Source organism: Marmota flaviventris, chromosome 1 (genome assembly GCF_047511675.1).
Source record: "Marmota flaviventris isolate mMarFla1 chromosome 1, mMarFla1.hap1, whole genome shotgun sequence".
In the NCBI taxonomy this organism is placed as follows: Eukaryota; Metazoa; Chordata; class Mammalia; order Rodentia; family Sciuridae; genus Marmota; species Marmota flaviventris.
Genome location: NC_092498.1, coordinates 216,362,630 through 216,389,390, shown reverse-complemented (window position 1 = coordinate 216,389,390; position 26,761 = coordinate 216,362,630). Strand labels below are relative to the sequence as shown.

Sequence of the window (26,761 nt, the reverse complement as noted above, 5' to 3'; positions counted from 1 at the left end):
CGACAGATGAGGAAACCAGGGTGAATGTCCCCATGAAGAGGAACTCTTTTCCTGAATCTTGTTCATGACTAGCATGTGTTAATGTCCTTTAGTGGCTTCAGTGTGATATTTCCACCCCCGCAGACAGTGTGCACTGATCAGATCCAACCTCCTGTGACCTCCCTCTCCCCACCTGCAGCACCTGACCTCTAGTAGTCACTACCCCATATTCAGGTCACTTTTTTAGCTTCCACCTAGGAGAGAAAATATGCGGCACTTGTCTTTCTGTGTCTGGCTCATTTCCCCCAGTTCCATTCATTTCTCTGCACATGTCAGGATTCCTTCCTCGTTGGGGCTGTAAGATTGTGTGGTGCATATGGTCCATGTTTCTTCAACCATCACCCAGGGACTCCATACCTGAGCTATGGTGGACAGCGACATAGCAAGTGACAGCGATGGGCGCCAGCTGCCTTCTGGGTGGGCCGTTCATTTCCTGTGGACGCAGACTCAGAAGCCATAGAGCTGGATCACATGCTAGATCTATTTTTAGTTTTTCGGGGGAACTTCCACACTGTTCTCCACATGGTTGTACTAATTACATTGCCACCAACAGTCTGTGACTTCTTTTTTCTGCACATGGTCACCCCTGTGACCCTCACAGTCTGGTTCTCTCGGGATTTCTCATTGCAGGAGCTCCTGCCTCCTCCCCAGAGACCCTCGATTGCTGCTCCCGGTCGCCGGTGCTATGGGAAGCAGGTGTCTGGCCCTGCTCTCAGGTGAGTGCCACAGAAACCCTAGCTTTGTTTTCTCCTCTAAATGTGTCATTTCCCACCTCTAGCTGCACGTGCCTGGTCGTGTTGTAACCTCACATTCTAAGTTCCTTGGTGGGATCCCCAGGGAGCCCTTCCAACAAATGGTTCTGGGGCAACTGCAAATCCAAAGGAGACCAAGCATCACAAGACCTTGACCAAAAGCTCACATTTTATGCAAAGAAAAAGCCTCAAAATGAGTCACTGGTGAACATGCAAAACAGAAAGCTAAAATTATAGGGGAAAAAAACCTAAGAGATCTTCAGGACATAGAACTGTGCGAGGTGTCCTTAGGCTTGACCCAAAATGTGTTTTGTAAATGAAGGATTGATGAAGCAGTCTTCAAAATTTAGAATTTTGAAACACACGCTAGTCATGAACAAGATTCAGAAACCTGAGGCGGGGATAGCACATAGGCCAGGTATCAGGCAAAGCCATACGGTACCCGGAAGACCCCAGGGACCCCATCAGAACTAACCCCTCCTCTTTCTGTTCCAGCTGTCAGTGTCTTGCTGGCTTCATCAGGATCAGAGGCGCAGACTTCTAGAGGTGAGTTTATGGCCAAAGGCCAGGAGGAAGGAGATTGGGACCTGGAATGTGTGTATGGATGGGACCTTTACATTGGCCTTTCCAGCCAATATCGTGCACAGTTCTGGGGCATTAATGCACTCTCCTGCTGTGAGCTGTCCCCACCATCCATCTCCAGAACCTCTCATCTTCCCAACTGAACCTCTGTCCACTAACCGCTAGCTCCTCCTTCCCTTCCACACTTCACACTTTCTGACTCTGTGAATTTGACTGCTCACGGGATCTGCTACGAGCAGAATCACACAATATTTGTCTGTTTGTGACTGGTTTATTTCACTCAGCATAATGTCCATGTTGGAGGGGTATTAGAAGGTCCTTCGTTTTTTTATGGCTGAGTACTATTCCACGGTATGAGTCTGCCACATTTATTTGTCCATTCATCCACCACGGAAAGTTGGGTGGCTTGTACCTTTTGGCTCTTGTAAATAATGCTGGTGTGAGCATGAATAGGCAAATCTCTTTGATATTTTGCTTTCAGCTCTTGTTGGATCATGTGGTAATTCTAAATTTTAGGGAACCCGCCAGAGTAGTTCTAGGGAGGCTACGCCATTTTGCATTGCTACCAGCAGTGCACAAGTATCCCAGTTTCTCCATATCCTCACTGATGCCAGTTTTTACTTTTTAAAATAATAACAAAGCTGGGTGTTTTTTACAGAACACCAGTGCTGGCGGTTGGCAGTGGCAGCGCTGGTGTTGGGGGCAGAAGTGGGAGGGGCGGGCGTTGTGAGCTCTCTACTCAGCAGTGAGATGGACACTCAAAAGCTTCCCAAGAGCACATTCTTCTGGCCAGCGCCTCTGGTCCATCATAGGTGGCCAGTGAGTGAGTACTTCCCAGATGAATGAATGACAAAGGAGTAATCAGATTCTGTGATCTCTGCAGATTCCTGCCCTCCCTGCCCTGAAACTGCTGTCTGCTACAACAGCACCCACTGTGTTTGCAGAAACGGGTTCAAGTACTCGTGGCTGGGGAGAATCTTCCACACATCCTACCTCAAGTGTGATGGTAAATGACTGTGAGGTTCCGCTCCCGCCACTCGTTAGTGATAGCTGTGCTGCTCCAGGCACAAACTCAGAGCCCATAAAAAACCCGGAGATCCTCAGAAGACTGATGGGTGAGGACACTGTTTTCCAGGGGGATTTGTCCCCGAGTCCTTTTGATAGAGAGAACAAGTGTCAGTCACTGGCCCAGGGCAGCTTCTGTCTGGGTCTCCCTGGGGTTTGGGGGCTCAGCTCTGGTCTGTCAGCAGAAAGATGGTGGGACACACAGGACCTAAGCCAGGACCCCCCTGGGCTGAAGCCTTTTCCAGCAGCGGGCACCCTCCCCCAGACTCCAGGTCCTTGCTGCTGGATGGGTTTTGAGTAGATTTCACAAACTGACGCTGCGTCACAAGCCTCACCCCCTTACTCCAGCGACTTGACATACTACTCTTCCGTTCCCCATAAAGCTCCATATGCCCTGGGTCTCTTTCGGGACCTCTTAGTGCATCCCACCGTCATTTCCTTTATTCACGTGCCAGTGTCTCCTTGTTTGGTCGAGGTTCATGGTAGTTTTGGGGCTGAGCCGCTCCCCACCTTGCAGTCTTCCTGGTTACTCTTGCGTGATAGAATCGACTTTTCTCACTCTCTAAAACACTTGCACATTTTTATAAATGTGCAACATTCTAAAGTCATCTTTATAATGTTGATTCATCCTTTTAAAGAACAAGAGATGTTATTTGGTGTTTGTAAACGATGTTGGGCAACTGAGATTCCTTGGGCAGCGAAAAAAATGATATAGTTCTTTGAGAATAAAAAACATATTTTCTCCTGATTCACAGATGCTGACGAGTGTAGGAGCGAGTTGGCAAAGTGCAAGGAAATGTTCTGTAGTAAAAAGATCGGGTATTACCTCTGCGTCTGTGTGGTTCAACGCTCTTTCTTCCACTGGCTCTCTGGTCCCTCTGATACTGAACATGCAGAATGTCACGGTGAGAATTCCCAAATGCTTTCTACCATGGAAAAGGAGTGTGTGTGTGTGTGTGTGTGTGTGTGCGTGCGCACACATGTACATGTGCTCCTGTAACAACTCAGGCCAGGGCAAGAGCTTAGAGCCCTCTCCTAACTCATCCGCATCCCTTTGTTGACCCTGATGATCTTTCACAAGGAGATGTCCCCAAGCCCAGGGGCAGCAGTCAACCATTTTCATGTGGACGCTTTACAAATTTATGTCTCTAATGTGGGTCTCATTCCCAAGCTTCCAAACAGGACATCTCCAGTTGTATTCTAAACGTCTCCATTTCTTTACCTCTCACTGATCTTAAATTCTATTCCTATTTCTGTCTGTCTGTCTGTATACCACACCTTCTTGTGAGCTTGCATTGTACTCTGAATCCCGTCAATGCCAAGGATGGCTCTAGACTTCCCCTCATTTGTAGCTTCTTTCTCCAAAAAGAAGCAATTCACCTCTTGGTGCCCCCAACATAGTCACTTGTTCAGTCCTCGTATAATTCTATGTCTTGAGCTCCGCTGACTGCACTTCAGTGGTGACTCCTTTATGTATGGAATTTGACCAAAACGAATAATCTGTAAATGGGAATAGCAACAGAATATACTGTGTGAGTGATGTGTCGAGGCATAACAAGTTACCCCCAAATGCAGTCACTTAAAACTGTAGAGAAATGGATTGCTTCGTAGTTTCTGTGGGTCAGGAGCCCAACAGGGCTTAGCTGGGTCCTCTGTATCCAGGTGTCTCACAGCTGCAATGAAGAAATCACCCAGGCCACGGTGTCATCTGAAGACTAGGCCGGGGCAGGGCCTGCGTCTAAGCTCACTCACAGGTTGTTGGCAGGATTCCGTTTCTTAAAGGATGTTGCTGCAGCTCTCAGCTCCTCCCTGTGGTTTGTGGAGGGTGGCCCCCACTACCTGGAGACATGGGTTTCTCTTTCTTGTAGCAGGCGAGAACTTGAAGGAGCTAGAGTTTGGCTCTCTTATAACCTGGTCTCAGAAGGCACATCCTATATTTGTTCATCAGAATGGGTCCCCAGATCCAGTCCACAGTCAAGGGCAAGAGGTTTCACAGGACTTCTGACCCCCAGAACTGAGAGACGGTACAGTGGGTGGCACTACGTTACATGCAGCAGCCCTGGCAAATCAGCACACCCCACCTGCCCTTCCGGTGTTAATGCATGTGAAATACTCAGCAGTCCTAGGCACTCAGGAAGGCTCGATGAACATTGGGTCCTACCTTAGGTAGACCTGTTCTGGAACCTTCTGTTCCCTTAAATGAGACAGTGTATGTGAAGGAAACTTCTGTATGATGTGTAGGCAGCAGTTTCTGTTATTATTTGACACTGATTCCTTTGGGAAGCCTTTTCTCACCCCCCAAGGGATTGGGAGCTCTATAGTGTGCTCCCAAGTCACCTCACCCTACTTAAGAGCATCGATTGCATCAACTTCATCGCTTACTTGTGATTATCTCCTTAATGACTTTCCTGCAGTCTGCAAGTTCCAAAGGGAGCACCGCGGGTCTCTTTGACTACACTGTATCCTTGTGGTTCAGCCTCATGCTGGGTTTTAAGTAGCTGCTCCATACATCTTGTTGATTGAATGATTGAACTGGAAGCCCCATCCTAGTTCCCTTTTAAAATTCTATTGCAGAACACATTTTGGACTTAGAGGAATGTCAGGAATAGGCGCAATTTGAGGCTGACTGGAAGCAGGGATGTGAGCCAGACGCTTTCTTCCATGTCCCAACTAATGGCTACTTTTGTTCCCCAGAGAACCAGGATGGAAACATGAACTCACAGCAGAACGTTTGGGTGAGTGAGGTGAAGTCTGGGTCTGGGTTAGTCTTACCATGCTCTTCTGCTCAAACCCTGCGGTGGCTCCCTGTGGCTTTCAGACAGAGTGGTTCTCACAGGGGCAAAGCTGCCCGCTGTCCCAGGGGCCTTTGGAATTCTCTGGAGGTACTTTTCATTGTCACAGTGTGAGGAGGTGGCCACCTAGTTGATGGAAACCAAGGATACTGCTCAACATCCAGGGCGCCTTGGGCAGTCTCTCCAAACCAGGAACTGTGCAGGTCCAGATGTCCTGAGAGATGAGAAGCTCTGGGATGGTCTATAGTGCCTCAGCTGCTATTGGAAGACCTTGGTCACGCAGGGGGCATGGCCCACGCCACCTCGAAGCAGAGCAGCAAACGTGGTTGCCTTGCTGGGCTCACCCAACCAGATGTAGCGTGTTCCTGATTTCTTAAGTTTTGTTGAGAGTCTGATTAGCTTTATTTCTTTAAAAGGAAGATCTGTCGAAAAATAAGAGCCAAAAGGATTTTGCAGAAAAGGCTACCATCCTACTTAAGCGTGTGGAACTGGAAATACTGAATAAGAATATTGATTCTCCAGGAAAGGGCGAAAACCCCCTGTTTGACCTAGGTAAGGAATACTAAGTGGACTCCTTATGGCCACCATAAAGGGCGTTGGGACCAGGCATAGTGAGTGCCCACGGATTATGGAATTGTTATCTCCCAGGGTGACAGACTGGCCACACAAACAACCCATCATGAGTAGGGCTCTTCTTCCAAATATAAATTTGAGGGAAAAGGAAAAGAGAATAGACCAGCTCTCTGCCCATCCCCAGCCTTCCTTGGTACAGAGAAAAGTGCGTAAAAGGGAATCCCCCAAAGTAGGGCTTCTGCAGGCTTCTGAGCATGCGAGGTCAGCCCAGAGAGGTCACTTTCTTGCTGTTTCCAGTCTATGAAACCAAGAGGTGCAGGGAGGAGACTGTGCTGGAGGCTGGGAACAACACGATGGACCTCAACTGCACTGGCGCCTTCAAGGACACCACAAGAGGTACTGGGTCTGAAGCGCATCCTCCAGGCCCCGGATTCTGGGAGTTAACTCATTTCCAGGTGCCTGGCCGATGGGTGGGGGGACTCACAAAGTTTTCCAGTTGGGGGGATCTGCATGGAGGATGAAGGGATCTCCCTGGACCACTGACCAGGCAATCTGGGGGATGACGTCACTCGCATGAGGTCAGGACGGGGGTCCGCCCCCACGCTTCCTTGAGACCCCCGTGGGGCCACGAGCGGTTCCATGTGGTGGTCTGACAAGTTAGCTCCTGGCCGTGGAGGCTGGTTGTTGCCTCAACCTCTGTTTCTTTTGGGAAGTGTTTTATGAACACACTATTTAAAACAGACACCCAGTCTATCTCTGTCCTTACAGGTTGACCAAATTGTTCTGTAAAAGGACCCGACAGCAGATATTTTAGGCTTTTTGGGCCAGGAGATCTGTTTCATAACTACTCAGAAACAGCCGCAGATATGTCAAAGAAGGAATACTGCTGTGCCAATAAATCTTTATTTGCACAAACAGACGGCAGGCTGGATTTGCCACCCTGCCTAACCCCTCACTGTAGGTCTGTGCAAAGCACCTACGTCATGTAGGAACTTTCCAGTTATTTGTTGGTTTACTGTCCATCTCTCCCGTTGCAATGCCAACTCTCCAGCGGCAGGGACTTTGTTCTGCTCGTGACTGTATCATAATGCCTGACATACAGTAGATGCTTAATAGATATCTGATGGGTGAAGGAATGAAGAATGAATACAAACCTCTTCAAAGAGAAAGACCTGATATTACTCTGAGAGTGAGGTGCCTGCTAATCCACTCCGGAAAGTTCCTGGCCACTTTAGCCTTTGCTCCTTAATGTGAGCTTGGGGTGGGAGTGGGGCAGGAAAGGAGCAAAAATGAGAGGATTCTCACAATGGAGCTAATGATGATGTAGGTGGCAAGCGGCTTTGGCCCCAAGTGGGAGGTGGCCCATGAGTAATAGCAGCTTAGGAGGCTCCGTCAGGCTGCGGAGCATCTTGAACACATGGATTAAACTTTCCATGCATGAACAGGGAGGCAGAAGAGAGAGGGCGCGAGACAGGAACAGAGAGGGAGGAGGAGAGGGAGGGGGAGAACAGGAAAAGAGTGCAAGGGAGCTCATCTAGTGGAATGAGCCGCCCCGCACGCCTTTCCACTGAGTTGGCTGTCCCAGAGTGAACCTGGAAGGTGGGGACTGAGGTTCCATTCTCCACTTTCCCTTCTAGGCCCAGCATCCTGCCTTTTTTTTTTTTTTGGACCAGGGATTAAACCCAGGACACTTAGCCACTGAGCCCCAGCCCCAGAGACAGGGTCTCACCAAGAGGCTCAAGGCCTCAGTAAATTGCTGTGGCTGGCTTTGAACTTGAGATCCTCCTGCCTCAGAGTCCCAAGCCACTGGGATTACAGGCCTGTGCACCTCACCTGACCTGACTCTGCTTTTGATGCCTGAGGGCTCATGTGCATCTTATGGCCCATCGATGGACTTGTTTTACACGTACACCTATTAAAACATGACGTGAACGTTATGCTCACACTTCCCAGTCTGTGCACCCCTCACCTCTCCTAGTACAGTGCATGTTCCACTTAAGGAATTTCCAAGGGAGTGTGTGCACAGCAGATGTCAGACATGCGGGTAGCAACGTGGACACTCCCTAACACCACTTCTCCTCTCTTTTCTCAGACAAGAGCATAGTTGCTCTGATCACTTATCGATCTCTTGGGAATTTTCTGAACGGATCCTTTTTCAGTGATCGAAGGAGGAAGCTGGGAGCCAGGCTGAACTCCCAGGTTGTGAGTGGCACCGTTGGTGACAAGGTCAACCTGTCTGAACCCACGTTCCTGACCTTTCAACACACTCAGGTGAGCAGATCCCCAGCCGAAAGAATGGTTGCCGGTGAGGATGTGGGGAAAGGGAGGCCGAGCACACTACTGTGGGAACGCGAATCAGAACAACCATGTGGGGCAGGATAAGGAACCACACAAGATTAAAGCCGGAACTAGGACAGGATCCAGTGGGCCCAGCATGGGTCCATCCACGGAGGGACGGAGCTCAGCATCTGAGGGGGCCTCCGCACTCCACGTTCACGGCAGCACTGTTTCCAACCAACCCCAGTGTCCACCAGCAGATGAGTGGATGAAGGGAATGTGAAGGTCATATCACGGGGTGCTGTACAGCCTTAGGAAGGAAGGAACCTGCCCTCTGCCACAGCGTGCCTCAACCTGGAGCACATTTTGTTAAATAAAATAAATTAGATGCAGAATGATAGATACTGCATGATCTCACTTAGGTATGGGATCTAGAAAAAGTCAAATTCACAGTAACTGCGAGTGGAATGGTGGTCACCAGAGAACCAGGTGGCAGAAGGACATGTTGGTCCAAGAGAATGAACTTGAAGTTATAGGGTGGGCAAGTGCCGGAGCCGTGGTGCCTCATCGGCAGAAGTCCAGCCTGGCAACTGGAGCTAATAGTAATGTGTTGTATGTCAAAATCTCCCAAGAGAGCAGGGCTCCAGAGTCCTCACCCAAAAGGAAATGGGAGGGGACGGATAGGCTAATTAGCTCCGTCCTGGCAATCACTTCATAGTGTACGCACGTAGTAAGACCCCGTGATGCAACCTTAAATGCGCACCATTCTTACTTGTCAACATATTTCAATGAAGTTGTGAAAGAAGAGAAATGCTGAGGCCCCTAGGGACTTCCACAGCATGAAGGTTCCCCTACTGAAGCTAGGAAGGCCACGGGGCATGAGTGTTCCTGAACACGGTGGGCGCTGGAGGCAGGCAGGAGGAAGGGCCACCTCGCTGGAGAGGGAGACAGCTTAGAGCAGAAAGAGAGTGTGAAGGAGGCACTCACCCTTTGTCTGTGCTCACCCAGGGATCTCTCAGCAGAGCCCTGGGGGAAGCAGTTCTTAAGGGTCAATGCCCTGAATACTGAGCTGGCCATAGAAAGTGAGAATAAATAAATGTAGAATAACCCCAAAGGTGTTTTTTGAATCTGCTTTCCAACTCAATACACTGGATGAAGCTACAACGTTGAAATAGGGACACGGGAAAGACATCCGCGTTCCTGCTCTTCTCTTTCCAGCCTGGTGGTGAGACGGCAAAGCATCTCTGCGTCTACTGGGAAGGGTCAAAGGATGGGGGCAGCTGGTCGACGGAGGGCTGCTTCCATGTGGGCAGCAATGATTCCCACACCAGGTGCAAGTGCTTCCACCTGTCCAGCTTTGCTGTCCTCGTGGCTCTGACGCCCAAGGTACCAAGGCTCCGAGTTCCCTTGCTTGGAAGCTCTGGGCTCATCTTCTGCATAGCTTAGAAAAAGGTTCTAAAATAAGGAGTCAGGTGGCTTCCGTGAGAGGTGATTCTGAGAGACACCAGGAGGGGCTGGGGAAGAGAAATGGGGAAAGGATAGAAGGCAGCGCAGAGAAGATTATCAAGCCAGTGACCACTGTGGTCAGCAGAGCTTATTCCCCCTGGGAGACCCAGGAGGCAGTGTGGGACATGCACCTCAGAGTCATCCTGAGTGGCGAGGGAGCTGGGGTATGTATACACTCACTGTCGTCATTTGTCTTCAGCTGTGTTCAGGGGGGCACTTCTGCAAGCATGGGTGGGGTGAGCTCAAGCCAAAAGGAAAGTCCTCGGCCACTGGGAAGTTGGTTTGGCAGCCTCTCCAGAGGTGAGGTCCAAGGGGATCTGGGATCAAAAGCATCTATTACCCTGCAAAAGAGGGTTGCAGCCAAACCTCCCTGGTCACACCAGAAGTCAGGCAATGACTGTCACTGATGACACACCATAGCTCTCTGAATTTCGCAACCAAGTCTGAGATAACTCAGTGTTGAGAGCCACAGCCGAAGGGGCCCCAGCAAACTTCCAGCTGCCGGCTGATGATTGACTCACAGCGGCCCCAGCAACATCTAGCTGATTGGCTCCTCTGCGGTGATGCTCATTGGGCTGTTTCCCTGCCCTTTCAGACCACGGAGCTGCTCATTGGGGGACTTTTTTGGCTCCGCCCACGTGACCCAGCCAATCGGCCTCAAGAGCAGGAGGATTGTGGGAGGTGGAGAGAAGCTTGTGTGGGAGAGAGAGGCTTGTGGAAAGCCGGTGGTGGCAGTTGAGGCTCTGAGGGTTTTTCCTGAGAGGCTGTTTTGTTTGGCGTGTGTGGTTCTAAAAATAAAGTTAGTTTCTTTTGACAAGTGGCTCCTGATTGTGCCCAGCCAGACTGCGGCAACTCAGGTTGAAAGAAGCTTAATTCACTTCTTCCCCTAGTCCTTTTAGCTCCCATTGTGTTGTGTGCTTCACATACACGGCCTCATTTCATTCATTTGTTGAGTACTGTTTGGGTGCTAGACTTGTTCTGAGCATTGAGGATGTGACACAGAACAAGACCCAGTTCCCAGCCAGCTTCCCTGGAGACCAGGGCCAAGTGCTGTGCTGTCAATGAGACCACCAGCCACAGGCAGATACGTGAAATGTGGATGGTGTAACCGATCAATCAAACTCGGAGTGTCATTAGTTTCATCTGTTTCTTTTTACATTTTTCATTTTGGCTACTAGGAAATTCACAGTAACACACAGGGTATCTGTGTCCAATACCTCCATTGGGCAGTGCCCATCTGGTGAGTGGTTGGTTCTTCATCAGTCCAGCGTGGAAAATGCTCTAACTCTCCCTGTTTTGCAAACACCGAATCTTGGGTTAAGTCGCTTGTTTCAGGGACTGGACCAGGAAGCCCGATGACTCTGTAGGAAAACAACAGCAGAGCTGAGAGTGCTAACACGCCCCTCTCGGATGGCCTGTAGGAGGATCTGGTGCTGACTGTGATCACCTACGTGGGACTGGGGCTTTCCCTGCTCTGCCTCCTCCTGGCAGTCCTCACCTTCCTCCTGTGCCGGCCCATCCAGAACACCAGTACCACGCTCCACCTGCAGCTCTCCCTCTGCCTCTTCCTGGCCCACTTCCTGTTCCTCACGGGCATCAACAGGACTGAGCCTGAGGTGGGTGATTTCCCTCCTTGTCAGAGTCACATCCAGCGTCTGATCCTAAGTGAGGAGATGTTAACTAGCAGCAATGGTGTTGGGAGAGGGAAGTGTGCCTTGTTCATCTCTCCTCCTGTGTAACTTTGAGACCATCTTTCTGAGTGCCCATTTAGTGATGGTGTTAGACAGGGGACATCACCTGCTGTAACGACTGAACTCCAAAGTGTCAGAGGCTTCGCACAGTACGAGTTAATCTTTCCCTATCTATCAGCAGAGGGTGAGCAGACAAATCTGCAGGATGTCTGACCACCCTCAGGCTGAAGGAGGGTGTTATCTTCCATTCAGCTTCCAGGGACATCCTGTAGTGTCTCCTATTTTAGCCAACTGGGAAGGGAAAAAAGCATGTGATAGAGTCCAAGGGGGAGGTTAATATGAACTGCACCAGGAAGTGCTGCATATCACTTCCCCTCATATCCCATTGGCTGGAGCCCAGTCACATGGTAGCACAATGTTGCAAAGAGTTCTGGGAAATGTAGTTTTTGGCTGGGAAGCCCTTTCCTAGAGACAGATCTGTGCTCTGGAATGAGGGGTGCGGGAGCAGCTGAAACACTGATGGACAGTGGCCTAGCCTCTCTGATCTAAACTAATCATCCTACTTTCTGCATGACCTTGTTGAAGTGACTTTCTCATCTTATTTATTTAAAGTTATTTAAAATTAACAAAGGAAATGGTAACATTTATTGTGCACAACATGTTGTTTTGAAACTCACATCATGGAAAGGTTTTGTTATAGTTTGAACATGTTCACCGCAATTTAAGTTTTGGAAACTGAACCCCCAATGCAACAGTGTTAAGGGGTGGGCCCTTACAGCGCAGTAGAATAACTGGTTGACAAGGACTAATTGAATATTTCAAAACTGCTAATAGGATCTAGAATGGTTCCAGCACAAGAAATGACAAATGTCTTGAGGTGATGGAAATGGTAATTACCCCAATCTTATCATTATGCATTGTGAACATGTATTAAAATGCCATATTGTGCCCACAACTATGCACGATTCACAGAAGAGACAGTAATATAATAATCAATAATAATAATAATAATAATAAAATATTTAGAAAGAGGTGAGACCTATCAGAAGCAATGAGGCCAGGAGGGCACTGCCCTCGTCCATGGATTAATGCTGTTACCACAGAGTGGCTCCTTGGGAAAGAACAAGTTTGTCCCCCCTTGCTCTTTGCCCTTCTGCCATGGGCAATGCAGCAAAGAGCCCTTGCTAGACGTGGGCCCCTGGTTCTTCCAGAACCATGAGCCACATTTCTGTTTGCTGTGATCATCACTGTGGGATTCTGCTATGGCCACATGGCATGGACCGAGGCTGAGCTGAGCTGAGGGACATGCACCCCCACCGCCGCTCTTGTTCTGGATGTGGGAGACGCGAAGCTGCTTTCTTGGTTATTTCCAAGCTGCAACACGTCACTCTGCTCAGCAGCCACCGTGTTGCCCAACAGCTCTGCTCTGACTTCCCTTTCTGGACTTCCCCTCTGAGGTGGGGCCTAGGTGTGGGGTTCCGGCAGTGAGGACTGAGCATGAGGAATGTGAAGAAGGCCGGAGCTGGCCTTAGTCACCATGCTCATCATCACCCCAGTCACCATCAGGAAGGACCAGAACTACAGGTTCTAGGCTCCTTTTAACCCCAAAGACTGTGGTCCACCAACTGGAAGGTTTCAAAGCACACTTACTGTTCCTGAGAAGACAAATGCTGCAGTTAAGATGGTACATTTGTGAAGTGTTGGACATGTCAATGAACGTAGTCATTCCACAATGTATATATACATATTTCAAAACACCCTGTTATATACCATAAGTATATATGCTTCGTCATTTTGTTGCTTAATTTTTTTTTTTTAAAAAGAAAGAATAATTGGTTTCTGGAGATAGTTTGGATCCAAATACAGTTTACTTTTACTAGCTGTATGACTTTGGGCATGATTTTAGCTTCTTTTGGCCTCACTTTCCTCATTTGAATATATGGAGAAATTGGAAAAAAATAGGCTTCCGGCAAATCTGGCCTACCCTCTGTACTATAATGTCATTTTTATTACAGTCATACCTATCTGTTTGCCTATTGTAGAGATGGCTCTGAAAAGCCTAAAATATTTTCTTTGTGGACCTTTACAAAAAAGCCTGTCATAGGGTATTTCACGATGATATGCATTGACAGTCACTGGTGGTTTGATCAGAGGTCACCCTCAGTGCTAGCCACTACTCTGATAAGATTTTAAAAGAATGTGTTCAAAGTTATAAAAGTGATATTCTAGTTAAGATAAAGTTAACTTATCATCTTTTTTTTTTTTTGTACTGGGGTTTGAACTCAGGAATACTCTACCAACTGAGCCATATCCCTGGCCCTATTTTGTATTTTATTTAGAGACAGGATCTCACTGAGTTACTTATTGCCTCGCTTTTGCTGAGGCTGACTTTGAACTTGTGATCCTCCCGTCTCAGCCTCCCAAGCCGCTAGGATTACAGGTGTGAACCACCATGCCCAGCTAATTTGGTCATCTTGAGAGTGTCTTGCCCTTATATAATGCTCTGTAGTCACCCACCTGTTATTGAATTTATTCATTCATTGATATTCAGAGAACCCTTGTGTGCCAGGAGACTTGTTGAACTGCTTTGTGAACAGGGAGCTCTCAGCCTAGGAAGGTGTGAGGCAGCCTAGAGGACTGTCACTGTGCAGGGTGACATACAAGGGCCTCAGTGCTGTGTCCCTGTGGGTTCTGAGGAAGCCACCAGTGCAGATGAGGTGACTCAGTGGCAATCAGGTGGATGAGTTTGCCAGGTGTGGAGGACACTGAAGGAGACTGACAGCTTTTCCCAGCGTCCTTTGCAGTGAGGTTGGGCCATGTGACCTATCGGCCAATGGAAATAAAGTATTGAGACCCTGCTCTTTTTTTCCTTCCGGTTTGGCCCTGGGGATCGAACCCAGGACTGCTGTACCAGCGAGCTGTCTCCCTAGTCCTTTATTATTTTTTTTATTTTGAGATGGCATCTTGTCGTCTTAAGCTTTTACATTTTAAGAGCTGGTGCTGTTGAGAAGGTTCTTCCATACTGGGTGTGGCCCGTGAAGTGCAGGTCTGAGCTCCCAAGTGTCTAGTTCTGGACTCATACAAGTGTACGACCAGCCGGAGACTCTGAGACACACTTTACCGAGGGCTGCGAGAGGGCTCTCAAGGGTAAACTAGGGCTCACGGGTCAAGGGCAGGAAGAAAGGCTTCCAGGGAGTAGAAACCACGGGCCTGGAGGATCTGAAGCAGGAGTCAGCGTAGGATTTGGGGGCGTGTGAAGTACTTGGCCTGTGCCTCGGGCCCACTGGTCAGCTGGCTTCCTCACTGACTGGCCACCCTCCTTCTGAGTTCCAGGAGGCTGTGGCCCGTCCAGTTTGAATGGGCATCCGAGGGAACCTCCAGGGAGAATGTGGGGAGTCCATGGCTCTGGAGCCGGAAAGGCCAGGATTGGGCTTCGCCCTCTAGGTTGGCCAAGTTCTGTGCAGGGCCAGACGGTGCCTCCTCCAGCTCTGCGCACCCGTGGCCCGGGCTGTGCAGCTTCACCTGCGTCTGTGGCACCATGGCTGCGGGGATGTAGCCAGCCCATAGGCCTGGTGTGTGCTAGTGACCTGAGGTACACAAACAGATGACCGGCCGGAGCTGGCCCAAAGCCAGAGGGCAGCTTCTTGGGTCCTGCTGCAGGTGGACCCAGGGAAGGCGAAGGAAAACGGGGTGAGAGGAAACTAGCAGCAGAAAGAACGTGGGGAGGCAAGGCTGGCTCGCTAGGGGGTGGCACAGTGGGAACCGAGGGGGCGGGGGGGGGCGAGTTGGACAGAAGAAATGTAAAGTGACGTGGTTAGGACTTGGCGCCTCCATGGGCGCCGAAGTGGCGTGCTTGGGAGAAAGCAGAAGTAGCCGTGTCCTGTCTGAGGCTTTCGGTTTGGGAGACTGGTGAGGGGGGTGGTGATGTCGTTCACTAAGCTGCAGCGAAAGGTCTGAGGGCAGAGAGGACATTGCAGTGAGACAGACTCGGGGACGCCAAGTCCCGCTGTGGTACTGCACAGCAAGGTGACCACAGCTAGCACCGTGCACATTTAAAATAACAGGAGGAGAGGGTGGTCAGCACCTTCCTGGCAAAGACACGCACAGGAGTAAGGTGACTGACGTGCTGATCACATGACCTTTGACCACATTACACAACGTAAGCGTTGTACCCACAGATACGCCCTGTCATCACGTTCCACCAAAAATAAACCCAAACTTAAGACAAGGAGCCCCCGCCCGCATTTGCTAGTGAGGTGTGCTGGGGGGACGTGGGACTGAGACACACAAGGACAATTGGGAACAGGAGTCTCCATCCCCGAGAGACTGGGGTGTGGGTGACCTCAGGTGTCCTCCACAAAGGAGGCAGTTCAGGATGGGCGTTGGTGAGCTCAGGGTGTACAGGGCGATGTGAGGAGCATCCAGGCTGGAGCCTGTGGAAGAGCAACACCTAAACCTCAGAACAGCGAGATTTGCCCAGATATTCACAGATGAACAGAGTCAGGAGAATTCCTGAGCAGAAGGTATCCTGGAGCCAAAGGACAGGCACCGTCAACGAGGCGAGCTGAGTTCTTCCCAGAGGTCAAGTAGAGTCTGCTGGACTTGGTAATTAGGAGGTTGTGGTGGCCAAAGTTCTCCAGGAAACAGACGCTGTAGAATGTGCATAAGAGAGTAGAGAGGGAGGGATCTGGTTTACGGAACGAGCTCCTGGGATTATGGAGGCTGTCAAATCCAGAAGCCACAGGGCGAGCCAGGAGGCTGGAGACCCAGAGGATCCTGCCATTCTGGTCTGAAGGCTGCCTGCTGGCAGATTCCCTCTAGCCTAGGGGCACCCAGGCTTTCTTCTACTCGTGCTTTCAACTGATAGGACACGGCCCACCCACACTGTGGCGGCCAATCTGCTTCTTCTCATAGCTCACCAACTTAAATGGTAATTCCATCTGCAAACATTCACAGAAACATCTAGAACAATGTTTGGCCATATATTTGGGCAGTGTGGCTCAGCCAGATTGACACATGAAATTAAACAAAGATGAAAAAGGAAGTCATTAAGTCAGAAAAAATTCAGTCTCTCTTTAAGCGGGGAGTTGGCGGGAAACTGTGAATAAATTGCTTTGGTTCTCTGCTGTGTCTTCCATTTTCTCCTTTTTGTGCTCACCACGGTTTCCCCTGCCTTTCTGAACATATAAGATTGTTATTCAAGCAGAAAAGGAAATGCCACTTTCCTGGGTGCCGTGATTTGGATAAGCGTCCCTCAAAGGCTGTATATATATATACACATAAAGTGCACATATATGTATAAATTAGTAAAGTGCTTTCCAAAGTGTGGTACTTCAGATGTTTCTAGATCAAAAGTGGACACATGCTTGGAAGTTCACCAGTATCTATTTTTTATGAATGTCCTTGGCTTGGGACCCCAGTGTCCCCATCTATGGAATGTGAAGTAAGACTGTCCTAAAAATTCATTTACTTGTACTGAGGCTGCTGCGGTGCAGGGTGTGTGCCGGCTCTCCATGGACTCGCTAATATTCTGTGCAAACATGGATCCTGCAGTGGGAATTTGAGTGTGAGTTGTTTGTTTGGAACTGATCTGGGCTACATTGACCCGAGAGGGGAAATGAGACAGACGGACAGAAAGCCAACCGATGGGTGAGTTTCCGCTGTGGCCACTGGAGGGTCATTCCAGGAGGACCTCCAGGGGGCAGTGTAGGGCGCATGTGCAGAGGGCCAGGGCGCTCGAGAGTTTGTCAGCACACTCTCCTCCATTAGGACCCTGGCGGCTGCTCCCCACTCCTTTGTTCCTTGGTATTTCTGGCCTGCTGTGTGCATTCAGAGAGCAAATTTCGATGGCCAGCAGAAGTTCCCAAGAAAGGTATTGCACAGGTACTCAAGCTGAGACTCCCAGCTGGCACCCAGGGAACGGTGCGTGCTGAGGACAGTCAGGTGGACAGTCAGGTGCAGCCGCCGGTGGCCCCAGCCAGCTCCTCTCTCCCTTCCAGATGCTGTGCTCCATCATTGCAGGGGTACTGCACTACCTCTACCTGGCCGCCTTCTTCTGGATGCTCCTGGAAGGACTACACCTTTTCCTCACCGTCAGGAATCTTAAAGTGGCCAACTACACCAGCACGGGAAGATTCAAAAAGAGGTTCATGTACCCCCTGGGCTACGGCATCCCAGCTGTGATTGTCATTGTGTCCGCGATAGTTGGACACCAAAACTATGGCACATATACTCAGTAAGCGCGATGTGTGTTTGTGGTGGGAAGGGTATTTGCAGTCCGCGTGAGCTTCGAAATGAAAATGGTGAATTATTGTTCAAACCAGTCCTTCTTGAAGCCCCAGTACTGTTTTACTTTGGCAATTCCTAGAGCAGTGGTTATCACCATCTTTGGGGTTGGATCCCATTGATAATGAAAACCAGAGCTCCATTCCCCCAACCAATTCATATGCACACAAAAATTTGAATACAACTTCTGGAAATTTAGGGAGAGGTAAAGCAAATCCATGGCTCCACACAGAACCTGAGGGCAATGTGTTCGGTAGGAGTTTGAAAAAAATAGGTGGAATGGGTTGAGATTAATTTCCAAACCACAAAGAATAACGACTGTCTCAACTCTCGAAGGCTGGTGACAGGTCAGAGATCATGCTTCCTGTATGTGGCAGCTCATGTCTTTCTCACCCTGACCGAATATGAACTTGTCAGTTTACTACCCCATGCACAGGCATCGGGGGCTTTCCGCACTTCATGCTTTTCCCCAAGATCAGAGTTACAAAGGGAGGAAGCCAGAATTCCCAGGCGGTGCCCTCAGCAGCCGTGTTCTGCTGCCTCGCGGCAGAAGTTTGCCAAGCTCTGTGCAGAACAATGTCTCAGTGCAGCTGTGTTTCAAAATAGACAGTGGTAGTTTAGATTAACCCCTGGGCTTCTAGTTTGCAATCCTTGTGCTAGAACTTAGGTGTGGAAGTTTTTCTGCCCCCTGTTAGCTGAGGCTTGTTATTTTTTCCAGATTCACACTGCCAGGTCTCCTTCTAGGATAAATTATACTACCTTTACCAACATCCGTCATGACAGAACACACAGTGGTTGAGCCACAGAGCTTTGGATATGAATGTTCAATTAGTGTTGGTTATTTTATGGTAGTAGTTAAATTATTGTGTTTTACTCTCCCTCTCATTATGACAATCATTATTGCCATAGCAACTACATTGATGGAACCTGAGCTCTTTGCCAGGAGCTGCCTCCAAAAGCTTCACACACAATTACATCTAATCTTTCGTACAAGTTCTGTATGAGGAAATGACAACACTCTAGTGAGGGCAATCAGAGAAGATGGAAATAAAAGGAGAGGATATTCCATGTTCATGGATAGGAGGGTTCAATGCAGTCAAGACCTCAGTTCTTCCCACTTAGTCTGCAGATCTGATGCATTCCCAATCCAAAGCTCACCAAAGTATTTCTGGATATTGATGAAGTGATTCTAAAGTTTACATGGAAGAGGAAGAAGACACAGTTAGCCAGTGCAGTATTGAAGAAAGGCAAGGTTGGATCACTGGCGTTACCTGACTTCAAGCCTTAGTGCACAGCCACGTGAGTCACTTAATCTCCCAGTGCTTTGACTAGTCGCACTTTACATTTAGGGAAGCCAAGACTCGGTGCACACAGCTCGTGTTAGATGAGGTCATGTCTAAAGCCTGGGGTCTAAACTCAGTGGCTCTTTGGGCTGCTGGGATCTTGCTCCAGGAGCCTCTATGCAAACCCCTTCCCCTCTGGAGGAAGCCCAGCTAATGCTTGCCTTTTGCTCCACAGCTGCTGGCTCAAGCTCGATGAAGGATTCATCTGGAGCTTCATGGGGCCAGTGGCCCTCATTATCTTGGTAGGTGGTAGTTATTTATGGGCGTGCTGGTCCTGGGTTGACCTAGCATAGAGAGTGTTTCTTATCTGCTAAAGTGGAAATGAGATAAAGATAAGAAAATGCAGCTCAACATGACCAAACTCTGTTTCTGAAAATATTGCCATCAGTCCTGTTGCTACGGCTTTCCCCTAGTGCACCAGCTGTTCTTTGAATAACGTAGCCCTTTGCTGCATTTTCAGCCTTTAGAAAGCCCTGCACTCATTCATTCAATAACATGCACAGAGCAACCCAGTCTTCTGTTTGCCAGGAACGTCCCGGTTACACCTGCTGCCTGGTGTAGGTGTTGGTAGCAGCCTCCCCCTCTCCGAATGTCATTTGGATGATAAGTTATGGAGCACTGCAGGACTGAGCCCTGGGCAGCACGTGATAGACCTGAGCATGTCCCTGGTGACCCTACGGAGCTGGTGTCCTTTGGGAAAAAGATTCTCAGCTCCAGATCAAGTTGGGTTGTTTGAAATGGAATTGAAAGAAAATTCCAAGCCATTTTTTTTTCTATGCTGTTTCCACAGATAAACTTGGTGTTGTACTTCCAAATTCTGTGGATTTTGAGAAGCAAACTTTCCTCCCTCAATAAAGAGGTCTCCACCATTCAGGACACCAGGTAAGAAGTTACTGGAATTGGTGATAGCCACGGATTTGTCCGGCAGGAAAGAGTAAGTCTATTCACAAACATGACATGGGGCCAGGCGTGTGGTCCAGTAGTAGTTGGTGCTGGCCTAGACACAGAGGCCCTGGGTTCTGCCCCAGACAAAAGTCAGACGTTCTTCTTATTCCTGACAAAGAGGGACAATTTACAGAAGTTCAAACCGGGCTGTGGACGTTCAGTGGTGGAGGCCTGGCCTTGCCTAACACAAGCAAATGCCTAGTTTCAAGTCCAGAAATGCCCCCTGACCCCCTCCCCAAAAGAAGTAAACACCATGATTTTCAGATAGTTTGATCCATTGCTTTATTTCTTTATTCAAGAAACATTGATTGAATGTCTCCTTGGTATAACATTCTTCATATTGAATTGCTACCTAGAGTATCAATATTATCCTTTTTCTAACCTCTGAGAGTCCACTACCTCTGGAACCCACTCTCCTTGATTGTAGAAACTGTTCTCAGTGGTGCCATCTAAATTCTCCATCACAACAAGGGTAGATACTGGCCTTTACCAATAAACTCCAGCCTATGAGGTGGACATTACTCTTCCCAATGAGCCAACCAACCAACTGCCCCGATTCCCCAAGAGTGGCAGGGATATGGGTACAACTTGCAGTAGAATCTCTCCAGCCTTGGGCCTTGACTTTGGTCTCATCCACTTATCGACCAACTTAACATCACTTGTCCTCCGTTTCCTCAGTCCTGGAGGGTTAGCCTCTCTCTTCTTGCTGTTTCCCTATCCCCTGCGTGTGTATGTGCAAGTGAAGGTTCATGCTTCACACACGTGTACACACACACACACACACACACACACACAGACTCTCCCAGCCAGTGGCCAGGGCAGCCCCACTCCATCTTATCGAATACTATTTTTCTTTGTTGCATTGTGTTCTGAAGACAGGACATCCCTCTCATCCAAAATCTTTCAACACAAATTTTAGAAAGCATTTCTGCAGATTTTCCAGTAAGGCCACCTAGAAGACTTTGCAGAAAAATCGTTTCCGAGGGTGGGAGAAAGCATTATTCTTAGCAGAGGTGTTTGAGAACCATCACCATCACCTGCCTGACCCTCAGGCTGTGCAGACCCTGTGTCAGTCACTAACTGAAGGTGGCTATCAGGTTAGATGAGGCCCTGTGCTCACCAAACTCACCGTGTTCAGTTAAGCTGTAGCTACTGTTGCTCTTTCCCCAGGGTCATGACATTTAAGGCCATTGCTCAGCTATTTGTGCTGGGATGTTCCTGGGGCCTTGGTTTCTTCATGGTTGAAGAAGTAGGGCAGACGGTGGGATTGGTCATCGCCTACCTGTTCACCATCACCAACGTCCTGCAGGGGGTTTTGCTCTTCGTGGTTCACTGCCTCCTTAATCGCCAGGTAAGACTAAGTGTTGGTCTTCCCAGCCTAGCCCCTCGTCCTATTGAATGGCTGTGTGCATTCTTGCCTTTCCTTGGCCTTTCGTATTTGTACTGAGATGTTGCCTTCTATTTGAGAAGGGGGTTCAGGGGTTCCTTGAGCATGCTGTCCCCTTGGGGTTTCACCCATTTAGTATCCTGACATATCTCTTAAGAACATGTGTCAGTCAGGATAAGGTAGACTACGCTGCATTAACAAATAGTCCTTTCCTAATAATCCCCCCCACCCAGTCTCAATGTTTTACAACGATAAATGTTCATTTCTTGTTTATGCTACATGAGTATGGCTTGGTCTACATGGTCTTCACTCAGGCTATGGTATGGCTCCCTGCCTACAATATTGTTGGTCTCATGGCAGTCAGAAAAGAGATCACGACCAAATGTAGCCTACCCCACTTAATATTTCTGCTTGGCTGTGACACACGTCCATCCATTCTGCTACCATTTCATTGTTCAAAGGAAACTGCATGGTTATATTTGAGCTCACCAGGGAGGGGATGAATAATCCTCCTGTAATGAGGAGGGACACTGGAATATTTGGTAAATCTACTACAAGCTCAGAGAGACTTTATCACTAATCCTGGGTCTACTACTGAATAGGTTGCTATGTAACCTTGGGCAGTATAGTATGCCTGTTCTCCTTGAGCCTCAATTTTCTCATCTGCAAATTAACTATTGAGGATTACCATCACCACCATCATCATCACCACCACCATCACCACCCCATCACCATCACCTGCATTATCATCATATATCAAGTCCTTATGGTGTCCGATGTCATCAGCGTTCTCTTGGCCCAAGCTCTGTCTGTAACACAAGCTCCTCTATTTCTCAAACTTCTAGGTGCGAATGGAATACAAGAAGTGGTTTAGCAGGGTGCAGAGGGGTGTTGAAACAGAAAGTACAGAGATGTCTCGCTCCACTACCCACACCAGAATGGTAAGCCCAATATAACTATTTGTGAAAAGGTCCAAAAATGGGGGAACTTGTGAAGATAGAAGGGAAGGCAGTAAAGTGGAGGACAGTGAGGGGTGGGGGTGGGAAGGGGAGGAGCCACAGGATGAAGCTGACCACGTACATGTTTGGATGGATGACAGTGAATCCCACTTCTCTACATCACTTACTGCACCAATTAACAAACCAACCAGTGAACAGGAGAAGACCACTAGAGCACAGCAAGGGGCTGGGGGCGGGGAGGGAGGGCAAGGGGAAGAACCGGGTTGACTCTTAAAATGAGCCAAAGGCTCTCAGGTATCATGATGCCCTTACGGAGCTTTGGGCCTTGCAGAAATCCTAGCTGATCTCTAGGGAAGCTGGAAGTTTTGGTTAATTTCTGAGGGATTGATTTCTCCTCTCTCCTTGTTACTTCCCCTGCCCTCTGCCTTGTAGGAGGAGCCAGGGAAGTCCTCGGAACTCGGTCACTGAAGACACCCTGTCCATCTGACTGATGCAGCTCCTCCCCGCTCCTCAGCTGGGGACCGAGAACTGGCTTGTGTCCACACGCTCATGTGGCTGCACAGTGACTAGACTAACACCACCCTCTCTCCCTTCCCATGAAAAGTCTGCACTTGGTTAATTTGGCTTTTCTTTCCAGAGAAAGAACGGGGTATGCAGGAGGTATTGCACCCACATTCATGTGCAATTAAGTGCAACGAGGTGTTGGAAAGATGCTTTTCACTGAGGGGGAAAGTTGGTGGATTTTCTTCCTCCAGTCGTTGCCACCTTGCCTGGGATGCCGGAGCTGGGGTCTGGAGGCCGCTCACAACCGCCCTCTGGCTTCTCTGCTGGTGTCGAGGTCTTGCACCTGCGCTCCAGGTCCACACAGCCCATATGGAAACACAGAAATGGGGGCTGAATTCCTGCAGGGCAGAAGCAGCCACCACCCTTGTCTAGGGACACATTGTCAGGAGAAATCCTGGGCAAGTCACTGCCACCACCCCAACTTTCTTTGCCAGGTGAATCTTTGAACCTACGTGTATACCTGGGTTAAAGACTATCTTGTCTCCTAGTGTCGCTTTTCACAAGTCTCAGCCCGCCAAGGCAAGGGCTTGGCGCTATTTGTTTTATTTTCCATTTCTCATTTCTTCTCCAATGTATTTGATTTTGGGGTGTATTTGTTTCAGCACACTAATCAACCCATCACGGTCACCTGACTTATCAGAGGACATTTTTCAAAAATGTTTTAAATTATAACGACTGTCCACATTAAAATCACAGGCAAGAGTCATCATAGTTTATTTGAGGAAATTTCAAATAAATTGAAATTTGGTGGTTTGATGTGTGTTTTTTGGGTCATGGACAGAGGATTGTTGTTTTTATTGCTTAATGAGCTCAAATATCATCTGCTCGTAGCAACAATGTGACCAGGCTGTGACCACCTCTCCCTTTGCTATTATGTGATTCCATTAAGGTTACAGTTCAGGGGCATCACATATTTTTGAACCGTGTGTGTGCAGAGCAACTTTTTATACTGTGCGATGTCAGGACTTAGATGAATAAAACTTCCAAACAATGCAACCTTCCCAGGAGGGCGGCGAGTGCTGGTGCTTGGTCCCCTCTTGCTGCTGATGCTCTCTGGTCTAGGTCACAAGTGGACAAAAAAGCAGGCCAGCTCTCGGGACCCTGGCTTCTGTGTTGGACGTCTCTCTCCCCCACACCGAGGCTGCTCCTCTCCTCCCTCCCTCTCCCATCCCTGGTCTTCTCTTAGAGAGCCATTGGCCTCTCCTTTCTAAACCCTTTCCTTATTCAGACTCCCGAGGGACTCTGCCTTGGCTGCTCAGCTCACTAAGGTCTGGACAGCCTGACTTGCCCCTCACATGCCATGCCCTGTGTCACAGATGCTGGCATGTGTGAGTGCTGGTCACAACTCCCTGGGTTATAAACTTCTTGGAAGCAAAAATGAAAAATATGGTAAATTTATTGCTCTTTGCCTTCATCTAATTGTTATTTCCAAAGTGCTCGGCAGTATCCATAGTTCAGGCTGGATAATTCCTTATTTGGAAGGGACTGTTTTTAGCATTATTTGCTCCCAAATAAGCAATTTTCTATTAACTAGATGGTGAAGACAGTTTTCACCAGTCATGACAACCAAAACTGTTTTCCAAACATTCCCCTGGGGAACAAAGCTGATAAAGAGCCCCGATGCAGGGATTGGCTCCCAGCCAACGACAAAGTGGCAGTGTTAACCACAGACTTACGAGGTGGCTTCGAACAGGAAAGCTGGGGAAGAACAGCCTTTCAATGTGCATTTGACAGCAGAATCTGACCCCATCTACTTCTGGGATTAAAACTGTGTAATATGAACGTCTGTCACTAGCATGTAACCTTGTCATTTAATTTTGAAGAACTAGGTAACTGCTGAATTCTACCTTTTCTTTGAACCATTCTGAAACCAGCTATCCTGAAATGTTAGAAGAGGCAACAAGTTTTAAAAGTCCAAGTTGTGGAGTCAGCCTGGCTGCCTCTCAGAACACTGGACAGAGCAAATGTGGATGTGAGCGCAGTGGGCTCAGCCACCAAGAACAGGGAGACAGGTCAGTTGCAGGAAGATGGACGGAGCTGGAGGATTGATGTTAAGCAAAAGGAACCCAGGCTCAGAAGGACAGTGTCCTTGTCGCTCATGTGTGGGATCCGGGTGGGGGTGGGGAAGCAACCTGAATGCAGAACAGGGCTGCTAGGGAAGGGGACGAGACCAGGGCAGGGCAGGAGAGTGTTAAGGGGACGTGGTACCATCAGAGCACCTTGCGTGCAGGTGTGGCGAGGCCACAGCAGACCCACGTGTGGTCAATGAGCATTTGCTGCTGGTTGGCATTTGAACAATCTGGAGGAGACAGAAGCCTTGTAAATATGCGAGCAGAGCCTGTGAGCTGAATCCGGTTCTCAATGTCCAGAGATAAAGCAGTGTATTTTCACATTCTCCATATTCTGCGTTCCCTTTAGTACACGGTAGGCAGCAGGATGCCTGGCTCAATAGTCATGCAATAGCTATTCATTCCATGATGGGTGGGCTTGAGTTTGTGCAAATCTGTGGCTTCTATTCCACATCCAACTTGACACGGGTCCTCAAGGGGCCTGGGAGTGAACGCTGGATGAGCTCCCATGCTCAGTGTTGGGATCATCATGTTTTCTTGGTAGGAGGCTCTTGATGGAAATTTAATTTTGAAAAACTACAAAGAAGGAATTTGGTGAGTGTAATCTTGTGACTTCTATTTCCCTATTGTGGAAAAGTGAACCAAGAATGATAAAAGTCAATTACATTTTTAACCTTTATGCCTCAACATAATATACATTTTTAGGAAAAAAAATTATTTTAAAATTTTTTTTATTGGTCCACTGTAATTATGCCCAATAGTGAGACTCACGGAGGCCCATTGTGCATGCTCATCTGGTCAAGTTCGCTCCCTCCCCTCCCTTCCCTCCCTCCCCCTCCCGAGGCCCTTTCTCTACTCTGCTGGTCCCTTCTCTTTTCATGATGTTCACTTTCCCGTTTCTTCTCTTGCACGTCCACGTATGAGAGCAAACATGACCCTTGACCTTCTGAGTCTGGATTCTTTCACGTAACACGAGGCTCTCTCGCTCCATCCATTTTGCTGCAAATGACATCATTTTCCTGTTGGTTTTGGCTGAGCTCCTCTGTGCTACTCGCCACATTTCCTTAACTCACTCGTCTGTTGATGGACACCTAGGCTGGTGCCACGCGGTGACAGTTGGGAACTATAAACACGGGGATGCCTGTATCACTAAATACCAGGACACCCCGTGTGTCTCCGGCAGAGCTGGGAGAGACGCCTGCTGATGAAGCTTGTTCAGGCAGTGGCCACTGTACACACCTGTGGCCCCCGCATGGCCAGGAGGGAGGTGGCCTCTAAGGGGATGATCTGCATGTGAATGGGATGAACGACTCTTCCAGACACTGGTGGGCATCCAAGGCAACTCCTGAGGGAGCTCTCTAAGGTCATTAGGCATGATGACAGGAGGGGTGGCGGGGGACCTTGTGTTGCCTGCTCCAGTGTCCTGCGGGCACTGCCCACCCCACAGTGGAAGAAACTTTTACCAAAACCCACTTCCTCTTGGAGCCAGGGTGCGTTTGCCAGCTTCCTTAGAGGTAAGTGTGGTCACACAACTGAGCGCCAGCTCAGGAATAAGAGCCGCACGTGGCGCTCCCAGGTGGGGCCAAACCCCCACTTCTGCATGCAGTCTCCTCCTCCCAGCTCTTGGGGATGGAGACGACCTTAAAAGGTTTGGGGCGGCACACATTGGTGTCACCAGAGTCTGCAAACTACTGAGTTGAGGGAAATTACCATATAGATCAAGAACGACGCCCCTGGACTTTTACATGGAACAAAAATAAATTTCTGTCGTATGTAAGCCACTCTACCCTTTGGGCCAGCAGCTCGTGTTGCGGTCACACTCTTCTAACGGCTGTTTTTGCCAAGTCACGCGCCGTTTAGCTCAGGATTGGACATCCTGGGCTAACAAACCCCTTCTCTGGGGCTCCAGAATTAGGCCTGAGAAAAGTGATC

The 26,761-nt window shown here is 48.9% G+C and overlaps 1 protein-coding gene across 4 annotated transcripts in view; it reads left to right on the top strand.

Moving 5' to 3' along the window:
- LOC114105815 (adhesion G protein-coupled receptor E4-like) overlaps nt 1-23,511 on the top strand; it is a 29,263-nt gene extending 5,752 nt beyond the window's left edge. For 2 of the 4 annotated variants that reach the window (XM_027952381.2, XM_027952380.2), the window contains exons 2-17: nt 670-755; nt 1,287-1,337; nt 2,257-2,379; nt 3,194-3,343; nt 5,133-5,173; nt 5,647-5,782; nt 6,101-6,199; nt 7,896-8,074; nt 9,299-9,466; nt 11,008-11,202; nt 17,277-17,512; nt 19,081-19,147; nt 19,696-19,787; nt 21,021-21,201; nt 22,083-22,178; nt 22,629-23,511. In XM_027952381.2, the coding sequence (XP_027808182.2) occupies nt 725-755; nt 1,287-1,337; nt 2,257-2,379; nt 3,194-3,343; nt 5,133-5,173; nt 5,647-5,782; nt 6,101-6,199; nt 7,896-8,074; nt 9,299-9,466; nt 11,008-11,202; nt 17,277-17,512; nt 19,081-19,147; nt 19,696-19,787; nt 21,021-21,201; nt 22,083-22,178; nt 22,629-22,664 (1,881 nt within the window). In that variant the 5' untranslated portion in view covers nt 670-724 and the 3' untranslated portion in view covers nt 22,665-23,511. Of the gene's footprint in view, nt 1-669; nt 756-1,286; nt 1,338-2,256; nt 2,380-2,419; nt 2,489-3,193; nt 3,344-5,132; nt 5,174-5,646; nt 5,783-6,100; nt 6,200-7,895; nt 8,075-9,298; nt 9,467-11,007; nt 11,203-17,276; nt 17,513-19,080; nt 19,148-19,695; nt 19,788-21,020; nt 21,202-22,082; nt 22,179-22,628 lie in introns of those variants that run through there. The other 2 variants (XM_027952384.2, XM_027952385.2) reach the window with 2 other exon arrangements.
- Nucleotides 23,512-26,761: the final 3,250 nt, after the last annotated feature.